This window comes from Rhinolophus ferrumequinum, chromosome 9 (genome assembly GCF_004115265.2).
Source record: "Rhinolophus ferrumequinum isolate MPI-CBG mRhiFer1 chromosome 9, mRhiFer1_v1.p, whole genome shotgun sequence".
In the NCBI taxonomy this organism is placed as follows: Eukaryota; Metazoa; Chordata; class Mammalia; order Chiroptera; family Rhinolophidae; genus Rhinolophus; species Rhinolophus ferrumequinum.
This window is the reverse complement of record NC_046292.1, coordinates 21,212,518-21,226,239: the sequence shown is the minus strand read 5'-3', so window position 1 is coordinate 21,226,239 and position 13,722 is coordinate 21,212,518. Positions and strand designations below refer to the sequence as shown.

The following is a 13,722-nucleotide window of genomic DNA, read 5'->3' as shown; positions in this document are numbered from 1 at the left end:
AAACGTGTACCAATTTATTTCACCTTATGTGAATGTTTCTATTGGATTAATGTCAAAATAGCTATATTTGAAACAGCTCTTTGGAACTCCTTTGTAAGGTGTGGTTATTAAGTCGCAAATAGCTTGAACTCTGGGCTTTAAGAAAATTCTAATTGGAGATGTGTTTCAGCAGATGTGAGGAGCTAGCTTTGAGGCTCTGTCTTGGTTGGCAGATAGGCAGCCTTGATGTTTCTTGCCACCAGCTTCAGAAAATGCAATGATTTACATTCCTCCACCCAGGGTGCTGTTCGGTATTGCACTGTCAACCTCTTGCCTAGTCTGTGGCGGAGGCTGCAGCTGTAGCTTGTTGCTAAAGAAGGTGAACAGATAATTTAGTTTAAAGCAGAAAGCCGAGTTGTGTTTAGGATACTCAGCAGGTCTGTAATATGGTGGTGTATGTTTTGTTTCTGTTTTCAACTTTGACTTACATTTAAAATTTCATATATCAATGTTTGAATGTAGTTGTGTTGAATGACTTTGGTGACTTTAAAAATAGAAATAGGAAAACCAATTTTCTTAGAGATGGAGCAGAGGCGATTCAGTGGAGGGTGGTCTGGGTTTTGTTAGAAGACTGGTGGATTTTCATGCTTCTGGAGTTAATGGAGCACTAGGATCCCCGTCCCGAGTAATTACCTCAGGAGCCGTCTTCACCACTGAAAGCCGAGTACAACTTAATCATCTCCATTTATTTCCCTTTTAACAGCAAACTCGAGCAATGTCTTTTCCATATCCTTTATTTCTTGGAAAAAGCTTGCCTTTGCCTTCTTCCTGACCAAGGCTAATTCTTCCACATATTCTTAAACTGACCCCTTCCTACTTCTACCAGTTGTGCTCCCTTTCAATCTCTCCAGTGTTTTTATCCTTCACAAGCTTCTTCCTCTGGGGCTGAAATATTACTGAGTTTAGAAGACTTTGGTTATGGGGATCATGTATAATGTTTTTTTTTGAAAAAGAATTAATGATTAGCTAGAACGAACCAGTATAGTCCTAATACTTTCAAGTAAGATCTGCTGATTTAGATGTAGGCTTTGGAAACGCTGAGCTGATTCGTACCAGTCTAAACTTTTCTTACCTTTCTTTTGCTACTTTTAGGCCCGGCTGTGGTCCCTCACCAGTATTACGGAGTTACTCCCTGGGGAGTCTACCCTGCCAGTCTTTTCCAACAGCAAGCTGCCGCTGCTGCTGCAGCGACAAATTCTGCTAATCAGCAGACTACCCCACAGGCTCAGCAAGGGCAGCAGCAGGTAAATGTTAACAAAATTTATCCCAAGTAAGAATTTTAGCTATATAATTAAAAGGTAACATTGGTCCAAATAGAGACACACTGTGAGTGGTTGAGGGTGAGTTCCCTTTTGTGTTTGTATTGGAGTTCAGGCTCAGACTTAGCTGCGCTTGCTGAATGCCTTTTATGTATCAGGTCCTTGGTCAGTGTGACTAGTTGAAATAATAATATTATGAACTTACATATGAGAGAACTGCTTAGGGAATTATCCAATTAAGGGTAGGTAGTTAGCAAGTGGCAAAGTGAGTATTCATACTGATAGTAAATTTTCTTTCTGCCGTTCTATAATTAACTGCCAAGCACCATTCTCAGATCACTTCTGGCTCTCTTACAAGTAGCTTGTCACCAAAGGGAAAGTACTTGATCTTCAGGCTGCATATTTATAACATCTACCGTGTTTCCCTGAAAATAAGACCTAACTGGAAAATAAGCCCTAGCATGATTTTTCAGGGTGACATCCCCTGGACATAAGCCCTAATGTGTCTTTTGGAGCAAAAATCAATATGAGACCTGGTCTTTTTTTCGGTGAAACACAGTATTGGATTGGATATAAATCTTAAACCTATTATATCTGTTGTAACTTACAGTAAATAAGAGCTTTTAAATTGAGAAAGGATAATTAACTGTAAAACTGAGTATGTTTTTTTATTTTAAATGGCCAGTTTCTTCTGCTTCCTAGAACAACCTGCTTGTTGTTGAATGTTGTGGTGAATTGGAAAACTCAGAAAAAACATCACATTTTGGTTTATGTCGGAAAAACCAGTATTAATGTTTGGTATCTGTCCATTATTTAATTAATTTGTTTAAAATTGGGATTTTTTTTTTGTCCTTATGGTTTTACATCCTGTTTTTAAAGTTTCCCATGTTATTTAATGTTTATTTTAATAACATTTCCTAGCTACATTTATATCCATCAGAGAGTATCTCATACTTTATTTGGACCAGTCCATTATTATTTGATATTTAGCTTAGCAAATTTGTGGTGTTATAGATGAGACTGATGACTGTTTTTTGCATAAGTCTGTGATATTTTTCATGGAATAAATTCCTAGAAATGGGTTTTTTGTTTTTTTTGAGCAAATGAGTATTGAGGCTTTTGATATACATTGTCAAATTAAAGGCAAAACACCTGCTCATCTGTGTACCATGATTGTGATCCAAACAAGAATCCTTTGCTTTTTATCAATCTCACTGAGAGTATGTTTATTTTATTTTATTTTTTTTAGATTCCACAAAATTATAGGAAAAACACAGGTCTTGAAATTACAGCTAGTTTTTTGGGTCAGTAGTTTTCATATTCCCAACAAATCTGCAAGATAAGCTGTTACTCTGTTTTTACAGATAAAGAAATAGAGGCTTTAGGTAAATTAAGTGTCTACACATCTCTTCTTGCCAATATAGACAGTGTTGTTCACCTTATGCTCGTTTAATAAATATTAATTGCTTGCTAGTGGTGTTTCTCTTAAATTTTTTATGAAGTGGTACCAAGAATAATACATACCGGCGTCTAACTTTTATAAATAGCAGTGATAGTGAAAGTGATCTGATAAGAACTTTGCCTTTGAAAACATTGCAAAGTGCATTGTGTATACACTTTGGTAATTTTAACCTTGCTCTGTGGGGTTTGCATTTTTACTTGGCTGTAGTATATAGATCTTGTGGAATACATTCTTCAGAGTATTCAGAATAAGAATGATTACCAGCATCTTGATAGCTGTGTTTCATTAATAAAAAAGTAGATCTTCTATCACAGTGGCAGGACAGGTATTCTGCACTGAAATGTCAGTGTTCTTGACTAATACTCATCTCCATTTAGATAGCTGTGTGTCTGTGGAATTGATGAGAGGAGAACTAGACACAGTCAGGTCAGAAGCCCCCGAAATCAAATGTGGTGCGCTCATTTGGGCCTTGACAAATGGGAATAGTGTTCCAGGGGAGAGAAAATGCTCTCATATTCCACAAAGAAAATGTAGCTGTTTTTGTGTGAGGGTTTTTTTTTTTTTTTTTTTTTTTTTTGGTCACAGATATTTTAACTTAATTACGTGGGTAAATTATCCCTGTTCATCCTATCTAAACCCTCTCCCACACTTCGTCATACTCTTTTTTCTTCACCCACTTTTTGCCAGAGCACTGACATTATATTACAGAGTTTATTATCTGTCTCATTCAGTAGAATAAAATCTCCAGGAGGGCAGAGGCTTTGTCTTGTTCATTGCTTTATCCCTAGTACCTGCCAGATGGTAGGCATTATAAATATTTGATTAATGAATGTATCACAACTTTTATATGCTTTTGGCTGCTTTATAAAGGTAATACGTTTAAGAGTGGTAGAATGCAATTTCACTGTATCAAATGTTGTTAATTGAATTTTTATCCTAACAGCCATGTCATATAAAACCGTTACAGGAAACATGTTTTACAACCATCAATTTTTAAAAGTCAACCCAAGTTAAGCACATGATGGGTCTTAGATACATCCAATGAGAAGAAAGTAGTTGATTTATTTCTGTCTCCCAGGTTCTCCGTGGAGGAGCCAGCCAGCGTCCTTTGACCCCAAATCAAAACCAGCAGGGACAGCAAACAGATCCACTAGTGGCAGCTGCAGCAGTGAATTCTGCCCTTGCTTTTGGACAAGGACTGGCTGCAGGCATGCCAGGTGAGGCTGCATTGTTGTTCCTAATACTTTGAGGGTACAAAAGGCTGCTTGTTGGGAGAGATTCAAAAGAGAATGGGCAGAGGTTTTAACTTGCTTAGGCTTATGATTGGGGAACTGGCAAAGATGACACACTTGCCCTCACTTAGAACACAGTTCGTTGATGAGAGCACCTAATTGTCCTGAGCCAGTCTTAATCTTATATGGTGGAGATAGCAAATCCACACACAGTGCTTCGAATGTGCTGTTTTTGTTGGTGGTGATCTATTTTTCCCCCTCGGGATTAAGGGTAGAAGGAGTGGCCAGGTCACTTCAGCATCATGCCAAGGCTTTAGTTTTTATGCTGGTGTTTTTGAACAGCATTATTGGGAAGAAATTCCTGGTATTCCTTGTAGGGTCTTCTGTTACATTTCTAGGCTTTCTTCCAAACCAATAGCAGAGGTGCTGTGTAGCTGACTACCTCTGCTTGATACATATCTGGAATATATGTTCTTTTTGGCTCACTGCCACCTGGTCCTATTCTTTGTATGGACTGGATGTAGTTAGAGGTTCTGCCTTTGAAACAGGTCCTTATAAGACCTCAGTGTAAGTTTATGGATCCTTAATGACCATAAAGCATAGTCAAATTAACTGATTCATTTATGAATTCAGAGAGTAAATTTAACTTACATCATTTGTTTTGTTAGTTACTAAGCACTTATGTTTTATTAAGAAGTCGCCTGTAATTTCTTGTATGGCTCAGTGGGATTTGGAGATTCCATCTCATATGGTATTTAAAGATCCTGTTAATTGAAGCCTGTCTGGGTTTTCCCTGCTAACTTGCCGCATATTTGTACTTAGAATATTGTGTGGTATAGAAGTACTATGATTGTTGTAATCATTTGTATCTTGTTATTTGTGTAGATAAGAAAATTTTAAAAATGTCAATGTGTGGTTGCTGATGATAACCTTGGTTATTAGCGCTTTTAAGAGTATAGGTATGCGCTGTCGTGCCAAATTCCCTAACAGCTACGGAGTGGATGGTAAATAACACTACCCCCTATTGTGCCAGATATCATGGATCTTTCACATTCATCTTTTAGCTTAATCTTCACAAGAACTTTATTAGGCAGGTATTATTATCCCTATTTTACAGGTGAGCAAATGAATAACCAGATTTTCAGGGTCATATAGCTATTTAAGTGGTGACAGCTACATATACATGTAGATCTGTCTGTCCCCAAAGCAGACAGTTTGTGACTATTTACAATATGCTGGTACCCAGCCGACAGTTGTTAGTTTTATATATACTTATAATGTGTTGGCTTGATATTCCCAGGTTATCCGGTCTTGGCTCCTGCTGCTTACTATGACCAAACCGGTGCCCTTGTGGTGAATGCAGGAGCGAGAAATGGTCTTGGCGCTCCTGTACGACTTGTAGCTCCTGCCCCCGTCATCATTAGTTCCTCAGCCGCACAAGCAGGTGAGCTTATATCTTAGTGGGTTCATGTCAGAGATCTAAAAAGGGTAAGGAAGGCTGTTCTTAAAATATGTTACAATGTACTTTATTTGACAATTCTCAACTATAGCAGTTATACTCTAATATTGCAAAGAGAACCAGGAACAACAAGTGACCTCGATAAATTTCTAATTCTGTTGATGGCATGTACCAGCTGGTTAGCAGCAAGGCCCATTCCACTGCAAACATAGGAAGTTAGATGACTAATACAAAATGGTACTGTTGGCAGAAATCCAAGGCTGATTTCACAGAAGTCCATGTCATTGTTTAAAAATGTAGGGGTTTTTGTTGTTATTTTTTGGTTGTTTTTGTGGGAGGTGGGTGTAGAGGAGGTGGAAGGGGAGTAGTGAGACATGGCAGAGCAGTTAATTTTGGTTGGGGGGGGTAATAGATTTTTATATATAAAATTAGGAACCATAGTGGGAAGATCCAGAAGAAATCAACATGATTAAATATGTTAGGAATTTGAGGGACTTTAGTATATGGTTGACATTGGTTCTGGGAAAACGTCCTCAACATAGGTGTTCGTGGAATTTGAGATTTGGGGAAGTAAGTTGTATTTAAAGTGGATACATTTGATATCTGTACCTATTTTAAACTACAAACTCTTTAAAGCACCAGCATAGTGAACTTGCTCCAGTGGTATTTTGACCTCAAATTGAAAGTAGAAATAGAACATAAAAGCTTCAGATGAAGGGATCAAAGATATTTGTATAGATCTTTACAACATTTGTGTCTACTTTGAAAAGATATGGCAGAATTAAAGGTTTTCAAAAAAGATAACAATGTACTTTGGAAATGTGGCCAATCCCTCTCATAGCCAAATGGTTTGCTTTCTTCTTTGTAGCTGTTGCAGCGGCAGCAGCTTCAGCAAACGGAGCAGCTGGTGGTCTTGCTGGAACAACAAATGGACCATTTCGCCCTTTAGGAACCCAGCAGCCTCAGCCCCAGCCCCAGCAGCAGCCCAATAACAACCTGGCGTCCAGCTCTTTCTATGGCAACAACTCTCTGAGCAGCAATTCCCAGAGCAGCTCCCTCTTCTCCCAGGGCTCTGCCCAGCCTGCCAACACATCCTTGGGATTTGGAAGTAGCAGTTCTCTTGGCGCCACCCTGGGATCAGCCCTTGGAGGGTTTGGAACAGCAGGTAGAAATCAGACTGATGTGCTGTTAAAACTGAATTTTAATTATTTTTGCAATCTTGATGGAATACTGACAATGCATGGAACCCTGGACAGATACCACAGGCAGATCTGGACCGAGCCCCATGGGAATCCAGCCGTCCCACCTTATCTTTGGGATGAGGGACTATTAAAATCAAGATACACAGTTGGGGCCTATTTTCAGGTTTACGCTTGTGTTGCTATTTATTTATATCTCATAGTTGATTTCTTTTGGGGATTATTAAACCAGGGAGATCTGTGCAGGCACTGGGAAGAACCTGGAGGGAAGCACAGACATATGGATGTTCTAAACAGGGACGACGACTTACTAAAGACCACAGGGTAGTGGACGCCACAATCTGCAGGCTTTAAAGAGTCATGAGTTTTCTCCAGTCTCTTTAAGAATGAAGGTGGATGTTGTGGAGAAGTGGGAGGAAGGAACTTAGACCAAGATATTTTTAATGTTTTAATGGAAGAAAGTCGTAAGGTAAACAATGGGATAATTGCAGTGTTTGTAAAACAGTGTGGTCTCAAAACAGAAGGCATGTTTGAGAGAAAGTATCTTAAATTGTAATTGGGGGCTTGGTTGAACAAACCCATAGAGAAAACAGGCTTGCATATGTAAGTCGTGTGTACGGGGCAATACCCCAGTTACAAATCTGTTTTCTGTACTCCATTTTTTCTACTAGAACTTCTGGGTTGATGAAAGGCATTCTTTTTAGCCCATTTTCTTTCACCTTTTCCATAGCCTATGTGACCGTCAGAGCTTCTTAACCCACCCCCACTCAATAATATCTGACACACAGGGAAGGTTAATTTAGCATATATATGCGATGGTTTGAACAAAAGTTTCGTGCTCATCTGAGCCATGTCCTCTTTATTTATCTTACTTGTCCCTAGACCTGCCACATGAACAGTTAGGCTGTCTCTGCTGACAAATTTGCGGTGGTAAGGAGTCTGGATCCAAGTGTTAGGAACAGGTCACTGGGCTTGTTCTTCGAAGAACAGGCCTGTTCTTATCTGCATTGTTTTAATTCCATTTTAGTTGCAAACTCCAACACTGGCAGTGGCTCCCGCCGTGACTCCCTGACTGGCAGCAGTGACCTTTATAAGAGGACATCGAGCAGCTTGACCCCCATTGGACACAGTTTTTATAACGGCCTTAGCTTTTCCTCCTCTCCTGGACCCGTGGGCATGCCTCTCCCTAGTCAGGGACCAGGACATTCACAGACACCACCTCCTTCCCTCTCTTCACATGGATCCTCTTCAAGCTTAAACCTGGGTAAGAACCATTACTCTAACCCCACCTTGAACTCTAGAAATCTCTTGCCACTGATGCCATTAAAAATACTTTGCATAAGCAAAGGACAGTCCTTTTATCCTAGAACTGTCCTGGGTGTTCTGTGCCTTCCTTGAATACCTCGTGTTATTTAGGCTGTACTTAGATAGTGTAGCAGTTTTGGATTTATTAAAACCTGGATGCATCCCCTGTGTATTCACTTCAGCTTTAGTATGAACATCTTGTTCTTTGGCTGCACGTGAGAATCTTTCATTCTAGACACAGTACAGATTCATTTTAAGTAAAGCTGGAAAACACAGACACAGAGAGAAAAGAATGTATTCACCTAATATTACCACTGAAATAGCACTACGATTAATATTTTGATGTATTTTTCAGACTCCCCCACAATGCATACATTTAATATCTTTTTCACATATAGCATTTCATTTTTAAAAATTTGCCAGGTTCTTAAAAAAATATTTGCATATCCATTCTTAAACTCAGTATGCTAATGAGTATAGATGTGTATTTCGCAGTTATGTGTTTTGTTTGTTATATGTATGGGATTTTAAAAAATGTTACCTTCCTAGAAAATGAGGAGGGAAAGGAGGATTCTGAAGCAGCAGGCTGTAAGAATGGAAAGACTTGTGTTCGTACTTTGGGTGGCAAATCTCTAAATCTTTGAAGAGATAGGAGATGGGTGCACACTCGCTTTCCCTGGTTATACTGAGTTTGGAATTTGAAGTACTGATTTAGTTCTTAGATGGAAAGTTGAGGCATAGAAGTAGAGTAACCATATAATTTATCATGTCACCCAGGACTCTTTTGCGAGTGAATGGGAGTGTTACTAAATTATTACTTTGTGATGACAGCCCTAAGTCAAGACTGTCCCGGGAAAAATTATCACGTGTGGCTACTTTGTCGGGAAGATTCTGTTGTTTTTTTAATCCTCTCTTTGTTTGTTTTTTGTTTTGTTTTGTTTTGTTTGTTTTCAATTCAGGCTTTGTATTTTTTAGAGCAGTTTAGGTTCATAGCAAAATTGAGGGAAAAGTACTGAGATATCCTCTGTGCTCTCAGTCCCACACGTACATAGCCTTCCCCATTCTCAGTATCCGCGCCAGAGTGGTGCCTGTGTCACAATTGATGAACCTACACCGACACACCGTTATCACCCGAGTCCGTAGTTGACATGGATTTCTCTCCCTTTTTAACCAGCAAGATTTATGCACTCAGAAATGAAGACAGACTGAAAATGAACAGTATGCTTTCATTTGAAAAAATGAAGACTTGGAAATGATTTATAAAAATCATTTTTAAAAAGACTTGAAAGAGATAGGATAATATAGTTATTATTCTAGAACTAAGAGTCTCTGAGAGCTAAGCTATCTCTGAGTTTGAGAGATTAGTTTTAAGGCAAAACGGTGTATCTAAGTACATATATCTCTGTGTGTGTGTGTATCCTGAAATTTCAGAAGGTTAAGAACTATAGTTGTAGAACTCATTGTCTCCGGTTATATATGGGCATTACTTTAGAAAGTTGTAGGGACATTCCAGATTGGTTAGTTCATATTAGATAGCTAAGGGAATGGGGTACATTGCACAACAGTGCTTTCTAGTGACATTTGGCTTTTAAAGACTGAGGGTTAATGCAAAAACTAAGGGGTAGATGAAAGTCCCGGTTGGGTATGCAGATGGAAGGCACTAACATTTGTTGACTAGTCGTTGCCTGCTACTGTTAATCATTTTGGGTGCTATACTCTGGAAGGTATAGGTGTTATGCCCACCTATACCTTCAGAAGTGAGGTACAGAAGTGAGGAAACTGACTTAAATATCTTGCCAAGGTCTTCTCATATCTGAACAGATCTAGAGTCGAACCTTTTTGACTCCAAAACATGCAGTATTAATGCAGATTCTGTCACATGATGTACCCACGGTGTCTTTTAAACCAGTGCATTATCAGATACAGAAATCGTACCTGTTAATTCCTTGGTTTCAACATTTGAACTCTTACCAGTTGATACGTACTGAGTACTAAACAAACTAAATCTGCAAAAAGAATTTTGTAAAGAGCCAGATAGTAAATATTTTAGCCTTGTAGGTCAGATGGTCTGTGAAGTGAATATTCAACTCTATTGCTGAAAATAAAACTTGATTTACAAAAATAGGTGGCAGGCCAGATTTGTCCTGTGGGCTGTAGCTTGTCAACCCCTGAACTAAATGCTGTGGCTATTGGTGTTGGAAAATGGAGCTGGGAACATTACTTGCATGCATTGGTGCCTTTCCTCTTTCCAATATATCAGCAATTTAATGAAATACTTCCTTATTCTTAATTCATGTTTCCCCTGGGAAGTAGGAAATAACTATTGGTGCGAGTTATTTCTTATTTTAATGACTCTTGCTGTCTGCCTAGTTTTATTTTTAGCCTATCTTCCCTGCTCTAAAAATTTTTACCTTGCAACTTAGTTGTACGTGTGTTTGCATTGGGCTTGGCCTCACTGCATGTAACTACATAAATTATACATGTCATTCTGAGGAACTTGGTGTCCTGATTGGTTACAGCTTTGCCTCAGTTTAGTCTGTTTCCTCAAGAAAAGGCTTCTTGTGTGCTTTAGTCTTAACCTGGAGAAAATAGAGGTGTGGTGTTTGGTTTGTAGCAGTGTCCGTACATACAAAGGCCCTGAAGACATTTTCGTGTAAGAAACTTAACATTTCTTTAACCAGATATATATTAGGCCAGATGTAATATAGCTTCTGCCATTATTCATTGTGTTCGTTCATTCATTGTATTAAGTACTCACATGACTCTATTCTCCACAGGGAAACTTAAACTCAGCCTGGGTTCATGAGTTTCATAATACCTCCAGCTAGTTAGGTGTTTGAAAGGCACAGTCTAGTCTAGTCTGTTATCCCAGGGAGGATCTTTTCTACATGTTACCATTTTCATGCTTCCAGTAATCAGACGTGTTAGGATACTCTAAGAAAACAGTCAGTGGCCTGCTTGGTTATTTTCCTGTATTTGTTCACCAATCACTTATTGAGTGCCTCCTTAAGACCCTTGGGCGCTTTTTCCATTACCCATTATTTAAAAACCAAACTTTTTTTTTAAAAAATAACCTTATTGAGTTATATCTTACTGTAAAATTGTATCATAAAATTCACCCATTTCAAATGTAGAATTCAATTTTGTTGCTGTTTGAATTCATCATCATAGATTGGTTTTAGAATATTTTCACCCCCTCGGTAAGATTTCTCATGACCATTTACAATTAAATCCCATTCATGTCCTTAGATCTACTTTCTGTTTTTAAATTTGCCTTTTCTGGACATTTCATATAAATGTAACCATGAATATGTGACCTCTTTTGTTTGGCTTCTTGCCCTTCTCATAGTTTTGAGATTTCACACACAATGTGACGTGTATCAGTAGTTTATTCCGTTTCATGGAGATACCACATTTTGTCGAACCACTCAGTGGAAGGATGTTTGTTGGTTACAGTTTTTGGCTATTAGAAGTAGTGCTGGTATGAACATGCGTATGCAACCTTTCTCAGGACATGTGTTTTCATTTCTCTAGAAGTAGAATTGTATGTTATTTTTATGTTAAACTTTTTGAGAAACTGCCAGACCATTTTCCAAGTTGGTGCCTCATTTTACATTGCCACCAGTAGTGTCTGAGGATTTGGGTTTCTCTACATCCTCACCAACATTTGTTCTTGTCTTGTTTAATATAACTGTCCTAATGGTATGTCGTTGTGGTTTTAATTTCCATTTCCCTAATGACTAATGATGTTGAGCATCTTTTCATGTGCTTATTAATCATTCATACATCTTTGGTGAAGTGTCTGCTCATATTTTTTGCCCAGTTTTTGATAATGAGTTGTCTTATTATTGAGTTGTAAGAGTTCTTTATATATTCTGGTTTTAAGTCTTTCGCCAGATACAGCTTTGCGTGTGTTTTCTTCTTTCTTTCTTTTTTTTTACATTTTTATTAGCATTTATTTGATGCTGAGTTTACTCCTGGGCCATAAGTTTTTGTTTCTAGAGTCTTTTTCTGGGAGATCTTTTTCTTCTGTGCAACCTCCCCTTCTGGTTTAGGAACAGTCTGTTCTTTTTCAGTGAGGATCATCTCAGTGTGGCAGGGGGAGCTCAGGTAGGGGCTAAGCTGCTCAAGAGCTCTGCGAGTCCTGTGCCGCGTCGTGGGAGCTTTGTGCCCCTGGCTGTGCTCGGTGGTCACAGTCGACATCTCAGCCCTTCAGCGCAGCATTCCTCTCTGCATTTGTAAGCATGTGCAGCAAAAATTCTGCACTCTTTGGGCCCCCGACCCTGCATCCAACCCCACTGTTTGACCTGGGCGCACCTCCCAACTCCACCATTGTAACAACGGAATGGCACACATCGCTTCTGTGACATCCTTTACATATTTGGTGGCTTTTCAGATATGCATACCCTTGAGGGCCTGGGCCATCACGAGTGTCCTTAATGTGGACATGAAGATTTGAACTCGATGTGCATGATTTTGTGGGGTTCTCTGGGTCAGGTGAATAGTGTACCATTGTTAGAGATCACTGCAGGCTGCTTACAGGAAGAGGAAGCTCATTTTTTAAATGTTGTCTTTTTGAAGCACAATACTTTTCGAATTTTGATGAGGTCCAGGTTATCATGCTTTCTGGTATAGAAATCTTTGGCCAGCTCAAGGTCTTAAAGATTTTCTCCTGTGTTTTGTACTAAAAGTTTAATTTTTAGTTCTTATATTTAAGTATTTGATCCATTTTGAGTTAAATTTGTATATTGTGTTAGGTGATGATTCATCTTTGCATGCATCATTTTCCCCCAGCAAAGTTTTGAAATGTTCAGTGTACGGGTCTTACATGTGTTTTGTTAGATTTGTTCCAACGTGAGATATATATATATATATATATATATATATATATATATATATATATATAGAGAGAGAGAGAGAGAGAGAGAGAGAGAGAGAGAGAGAGATAATTTGTTATTCTGAATGGAATTGTATTCCAGTTCTATTTTTGGATATCTTCTTGATTGTTTATAGAGATACAATTGATTTTTGTATAATCTTATCTTCTGCAAATTTGCTGTACTTACTAGTTCTAATAGTTTGGGGGTGGATTCCTTAGGATTTTCTATATATAGGATCATGTCACCTATGAATAAAGACGGTTTCCCAGTCTTGATGCCTTTTATTTCTATTCTTGCCTGATTTCACTGGTGAGATAGAATAGATGAGAGTCCACGTCCTTGCCTTGTTCCTGATCTGGGTAACGCGTTCCTCTTTTACTTCGAGATCTGCCCATTGTAGGGTTTTCATAGATACCTTTCATCAGGTAGAGTTCCATTCTATTCCAAGTTTAAGAGTTTTGTCATGAATGGGTTTTGGATGTTGTTAAATGCTTTTTCTGTGTTTAGTGATGACTATGTGATTTTTACCTTTTATTATATGAATAGGGTATGTTACATTAATTTTTTTTTGGATGTTAATTGCGGGGACAAATCCCACTTGATCATGTTGGATTTGGTTTGTTAATATTTTTGTTGAGAATTTTTGCATCTGTATTCATAAAGGACATCTGTCATTTTCCTTTCTTGTGATGTCTTTGTTTGACTTGTTACGGTGATATTGACCTTATAATCCAGGTTGGAAATAAGTTCTGTTTTCTGGAAGAGTTTTTGAAGTATTGGTATTATTTCTTTAAATATTTGATAAAATTCAACAGGGAAGCCATCCTAGCCTGGGTGTTTACTTGTGGGAAGATCTTAAATTTCTAGTTCAGTTTCTTTAAGTCTTA

The 13,722-nt window shown here is 38.4% G+C and overlaps 1 protein-coding gene and 1 non-coding gene across 18 annotated transcripts in view; both read left to right on the top strand.

The window, feature by feature from the left end:
• Nucleotides 1-13,722, top strand: part of PUM1 (pumilio RNA binding family member 1) — a 111,302-nt gene that overhangs the window by 68,526 nt on the left and 29,054 nt on the right. For all 17 annotated transcript variants that reach the window (XM_033113753.1, XM_033113747.1, XM_033113748.1 and 14 more), the window contains 5 exons: nt 1,132-1,283; nt 3,839-3,977; nt 5,293-5,436; nt 6,320-6,616; nt 7,678-7,914. In XM_033113753.1, the coding sequence (XP_032969644.1) occupies nt 1,132-1,283; nt 3,839-3,977; nt 5,293-5,436; nt 6,320-6,616; nt 7,678-7,914 (969 nt within the window). The remainder of the gene's footprint in view (nt 1-1,131; nt 1,284-3,838; nt 3,978-5,292; nt 5,437-6,319; nt 6,617-7,677; nt 7,915-13,722) is intronic.
• On the top strand, nt 4,091-4,166 carry LOC117027856 (small nucleolar RNA SNORD103/SNORD85). Its single transcript, XR_004423986.1, has one exon. It is a non-coding gene; the product is annotated as a small nucleolar RNA SNORD103/SNORD85 (small nucleolar RNA).